General features: G+C 42.5%; 1 protein-coding gene across 1 annotated transcript in view; it reads right to left on the bottom strand.

Annotated features, from left to right (window-relative positions):
* The window catches only part of LOC101861779 (coiled-coil domain-containing protein 22 homolog), a gene marked incomplete in the record, with an annotated part of 17,554 nt that extends 15,273 nt beyond the window's left edge, over window positions 1–2,281 (bottom strand). Inside the window, 1 exon segment of the mRNA XM_013089797.2 lies at window positions 2,196–2,281. Within this exon segment, the coding sequence (XP_012945251.1) occupies window positions 2,196–2,245 (50 nt within the window).
* Window positions 2,282–5,428: the final 3,147 nt, after the last annotated feature.

The following is a 5,428-nucleotide window of genomic DNA, read 5'->3' as shown; positions in this document are numbered from 1 at the left end:
GGGGGGGAGGATGGGTGTGATTTTATTAAAGCATGGAGAAACACATCAGTATGATGACATTCGTTTTGTGGAGGGTAAAAATACAATTAATGAGAGATCAAACCCTCACATTATTAATGATTTGAAAACAGACAACAACAAAAATGTCTACATTATAAATGCAATGGATCCCAGCACATGCCTGAACATGACTATGACTGTCTTTATTTATTTTTACTGGGAACCGAAAACAAGAGATGTGTATCTAACACTTGACACACAGGAGCTAAGGTTCTGTAGACCAATAGCGGCAAGGTCACGGGTTTTTAAAAGTTAAAAGAATAAGGAACAGACAAAAAAACAAAACGGAGTGTCTATGTACACCGTAACCGGGCACCTAGCCTCAGTGTCTAGGTACATGGTAACCGGCAACAGGGCACGTAGCCTAGTCTCAGTGTCATGTACACAGTAACCGGGCATGTAGCCTCAATATCTACGTACACCGTAACCGGCAACGTACGTAGTCTCAGTGTCACATACATGGAAACCGGGCAGTTCAGAACTCCAAGTTCAGTTTTTGTCATCCGGTGTTGCCTTCATCCCCACCCCTCCCCCGACTATACCGTAAAAAAAAAAATCAATAATCCCCCCCCATTCCGGAGCCCTATACTTCACAGCGCACAGACTTTGAATGAACTTTTGTGACCCCAACCGGTACTCACAATGTGATGCACACGCGCAGGTTCACTGACTGGTCACGATGGCGAGCTCGACTAGACGCTTGTATGACTTTCTTTTTTTTCAACAAGTGACAGCACAGGACAAATATTGATTTATTTTCATTCCGGTTACCGTGTACGTAGAAACTGAGACTAGGTGCCCGGTTACCGTGTACGTAGACACTCCGAAAACAAAAAGGTCAAAAGTGTGGTTCTGATTATATTGAAAGTGTGGTCTAATATAGATTAAAATCGGGTTTCGAAGCTCCAAGAAATCAGTCTACTAGACTACAACTAGGCTACGTGACGACCAATTACAATATCATCAGTTTGAATGTCTCAAGGGCAGGGGTAACAACAAGGATACAGCATCCCAAACCCACCTCACTGGTGAAACACTGAATGAAAGACACTATTTTATTACAAAAACAAGACAGCTGTTACTATAAATATCAGCCAATGGTGTACATCTGACGCTCTCTAACTATCCGCTTTCTGTTTTTATGCTTTTTCTGACATTACCTTGTGTCAGTTTTTAGGCTGTATATTGGGACACGGGTCCGTTCAAGATCCCGTATTTGGACGATGTCCTTCTACTCTAGCATGAATGCGAGTACCATACATCGTAATTGTGGGTCTTTTTCTTTTTCAGAATGCCACGTGGTTCTCTTTCTTATTGTTTTTGGACCAATGCATCTTTGCAGTTTGCATAAAATTGCTGTGAACGGGAAATGTCGGATCAGCGTTGGAGGGTACTGAAAACCAATCTCTTCTGGAAAAGACCCTTCAAGAGGGGCCAGGGCTGAGGCTCCACAGGATCATCATGTCTGTTCCCGATGAATAAATAATCACACCGATCATTAGCAGGCCAAAAAAATCATCTGCAGCTGAAGGACCACGGTGGCCATGGAGTTCAGAAATAATTCCCCGCTGAAAGGGTTAAAAAGGAATGGAAAGGATCGCAGGAACGTCATTTACATTCCCAAAAACCAAAGTTTTGCTTTACAGTCCTGCAAACAAGACAAAGGGAAGATTGAAGAATACCGGACCACTCGTACATTATTGTGCGAGAAAGTGGGGCTGGTGGGGCGGGTGGTTGGAGTGGAGGAGGGGGGAGGGGGGGGTTCAGGGGGGTCTCCCCCCTGACAAAATTTTAACGAACAGATCTACCGGTCCCAGATTATATGAATTCCTAAGGTTGGGACATAGGCAAAGTCAGACCGCTGGTCCGGTATTCTTCAATCTTACCAAGACAAGAAGAATATACAAGGGACAGCCAAAATACACTTTCTGTAGGAATAGGGTAGGTAAAGTATATTATTCTTATTTTTATACTGCTGCGCGAATGGGTCATTGCTAGAATCTAGACTCTACCAAGCAAAATGCACCACTAAAATATTGCAGAAAAATCAAATTGCACGGACAACGATGTTAGCAAAAGGAAACATACAGTAAAAGACAAAACAAACAATACACATCAAGGTTTATCATACATACCAGCCAATAGATCGCAATGAGTGAACAATAATACGGTCCACCTCCTCCATCTTGATCAGCTTGAGGTGTCATGTGACTTTCGGCAATTTTCGGGGACTGCTGGAAGAGACAAATCGGTCCTCTCGACGAGCAAGAGCTTGCCTCTTTTATCTCTCAAATGTATGTACCCGCCCCCCAACCAAACCTTCCTTCCCCCTTTCGCCCTCCCTAAAAACGTCCTATCACCTTGCTGTCCATGCTCACTCTTATCAGTCGTGAACAAATGAAGATTATTTTTATATACTTAAAACTTGTTGACCTTCTACTGTCGATACTCTACACAATACATAATATACACACACAAAACAGGAATCCTCACTCGGTGGGCAGACCGCAGGGGCCACTGGGCAAGGGTTTTGGTAACAAGTGGGCCCGCGTGTAACTTAGACTCAGGGGGAGACAGAGAGGGGGGGTGAGAGAGAGATGGGGGGGGGGGGCAGAGAGGGGAAGATGAGTTAACCCCCCCCATGAAAAAAAAAAGCAAAACCTTTGCCGCGGGGAAAAACCCCCTCTTTAAAAAAAAAGGCAATTTCAAACTATAGTTATTTTAAAGAGGGGGGGGGGGGGGGGGGGTGAGTATCAGTGGCGTCTTTGCGTCTTTGCGTCTTGTGGGGTGGGGCTTGCTTGCAGCTTCAGCCCCACCAGGTTTTCTTCACTTAAGAGTTAGATCTAGATCTACTCATCTGTCTAAAATCGAAACAAAAAATTTCACATTTTCTTTAAAGAGGCGGAACATCATAGGCCTAGTGTATTCAGATTTTTTTTAAAAAAGTGAAACTCCACGAGCACCTAAACGAAATTCCTGAGGCACAATAACTCGAAATTTAAAGTGCTGATTGGTCTGTGTGTCTATTTACTAAATTACGTCTGAAGCTCCATCCAACCAGACGGGAAGAGTGAAATTTCATTGGCTTCTGCCCAGCGCTTAAGTTTCCACAGACTTAATAAAACTGGAATAATATGTTCCTTGCATGCCTCAAGGTTGAGACAAAGAAACGGGTGGTTCTATATTATACTATTATACTAGCTCAGGGGCTGAAACCGCGCATGGCTCAGGGGCATGGCTAGACTCTTGCCCTAGCTTGCAGACTTGCACATCCTCGCAGCTCTAGAGCACGCCCCCCCCCCCCCCCCCGCCCCCCTACTTCAACTCTGTGTGTTTTCTTAAGTTGCGTGATTATTTCAGTGGAGTTAGATTGTGTGTGTAGTGTGTATAGGTCCAACACTAGGCTTCCTCAGAGAAGGCCTAGGTCCGACATAATCAAATTGCTCTACATATAAAGACCGAAGGCCTCAACTCATGTAGGCCTACATGTAAATAATATGATTTCATTTTCCTGTTTTCAAACGTGTTTTTTTATTGCCACTAAAAAGTTTGTTAAACTTTTGAATCTTCCTATTTATATTTTCATGTTGCCTTAATAAGGATATGCGTGTTTAACTGTCTTTTCAGTAATTTTGTTTCCTTTTTAATTATCTGAGCGATCTCAATATAATTTGGTCACGGCAAGGCCCCCCCCCCCCCTCCTCTTAAAAACCCACCCGACGTCACTGGTGAGTATGTGTGTCTAGGTATGTGTGTGTGTGTGTGTGTGTGTGTGTGTGTGTGTGTGTGTGTGTGTGTGTGTGTGTGCGTGTTTGTCTTTGTGTGTACGTACGTATGTGCGTGAGTGTGTGTTTGTTTGTGTGTGTGTGTGTGTGTGTGTGTGTGTGTGTGTGAGAGAGAGAGAAAGAGAGAAAAAAAGAGATAGATAGATAGATAGATAGATAGATAGATAGATAGATAGATAGATAGATAGATAGATAGATAGATAGATAGATAGATAGATAGATAGATAGATAGAGGGAGAGAGAGAGAGAAAGAAAAGAGAGATGGATAGATAGATAGATAGATAGATAGATAGATAGATAGATAGATAGATAGATAGATAGATAGATAGATAGATAGATAGATAGATAGATAGAGAGAGAGAGAGAGAGAGAGAGGGGGAGGGAGAGAGAGAGAGAGAGAGAGAGAGAGAGAGAGAGAGAGAGAGAGAGAGAGAGAGAAAGAGTGAGACAGAGACAGAGAGAGAGAGGGAGAGAGAGAGAGAGAGAGAGAGAGAGAAGGAGAGAGAGAGAGAGAGAGAGAGAGAGAGAGAGAGAGAGAGAGAGAGAGAGAGAGAGAGAGAGAGAGAGAGAGAGAGGGGGGGGGGATCACTTTGCCAAAAATAATGTTGTAATCCCGTGCTTTAACTCTTCGCGTCCGTTTCCTCTTTTGTTCAGAAACCATTCATTATTAATTAAAAATTAATTAAGATCTAAAATGAACAAAAAATAGAATATAGGCCCTCAGAGTTTAGAGGGAGAGGAAGAAAGATCAGGGATCCGAAAAGTTCTCCAAAAGAGCAGGCTGATGTTTAATTACTGGAGGGCTGAGTATCAGTGGCGTCTTGTGGGGTGGGGCTCGCTTTGCTTGCAGCTTCAGCCCCACCAGGTTTTCTTCACTTAAGAGTTAGATTTACTGATTTGTCTAAAATCAAAAACAACAAAAATCATAATTTTTGTAAAGAGGCGGAACATAATAGGCCTAGTGTATTCAGATAAAAAAAAGTGAAACTCCACGATCACCTAAACGAAATTATTGAGGCACAATAAACTCGAAATTTAAACTTGTCATTATCCTTGCTGTACCTAACGTTATGACTGGCTTTGTCCTAACTAAAATTATTAAACGTTCTATAATTCCTGCCCCCGCCACACACAATTTGACTCTTGTTAACAAATCACGTTAATTTGTGTCTGTGGTGTAGTAGTTAGACACTTACACTGTTGTAGGAAAGAGACCTGAGTTCGATTCCCAAGTGGGAAGATTAAAACCAAATAATTTTTATAGAGTAGGCCTATAATATGGTTTCTTGGTCTTTACGCTAAGACAGACCTATTAATCCTATTATATCCCTCTCAGCCCAGGTTTGCCTTGACAGGCAGGGTCGGATGACGGCAACCTAAATTGTGTCGATGGGTTCCTAAAAACGCCCACATTAATTTTTTTCTTTTTAAAAATTCAAAATACAGTGCTTGTTATGATGCTACGTAGTATTACTACATGTAGGCTACCGAGTGTTATTTGGTATTACATTGTATTACATTTTGGATGTTGACCTAGGGTCTTTTTTGGGGGGGTGGGAATTCACTTATCTTTCCGGAACGGA

Source organism: Aplysia californica, unplaced genomic scaffold (assembly GCF_000002075.1).
Source record: "Aplysia californica isolate F4 #8 unplaced genomic scaffold, AplCal3.0 scaffold01049, whole genome shotgun sequence".
NCBI classification, from domain to species: domain Eukaryota; kingdom Metazoa; phylum Mollusca; class Gastropoda; order Aplysiida; family Aplysiidae; genus Aplysia; species Aplysia californica.
The sequence above is the reverse complement of the archived record's forward strand: the minus strand, read 5'-3'. Positions and strand labels throughout refer to the sequence as shown.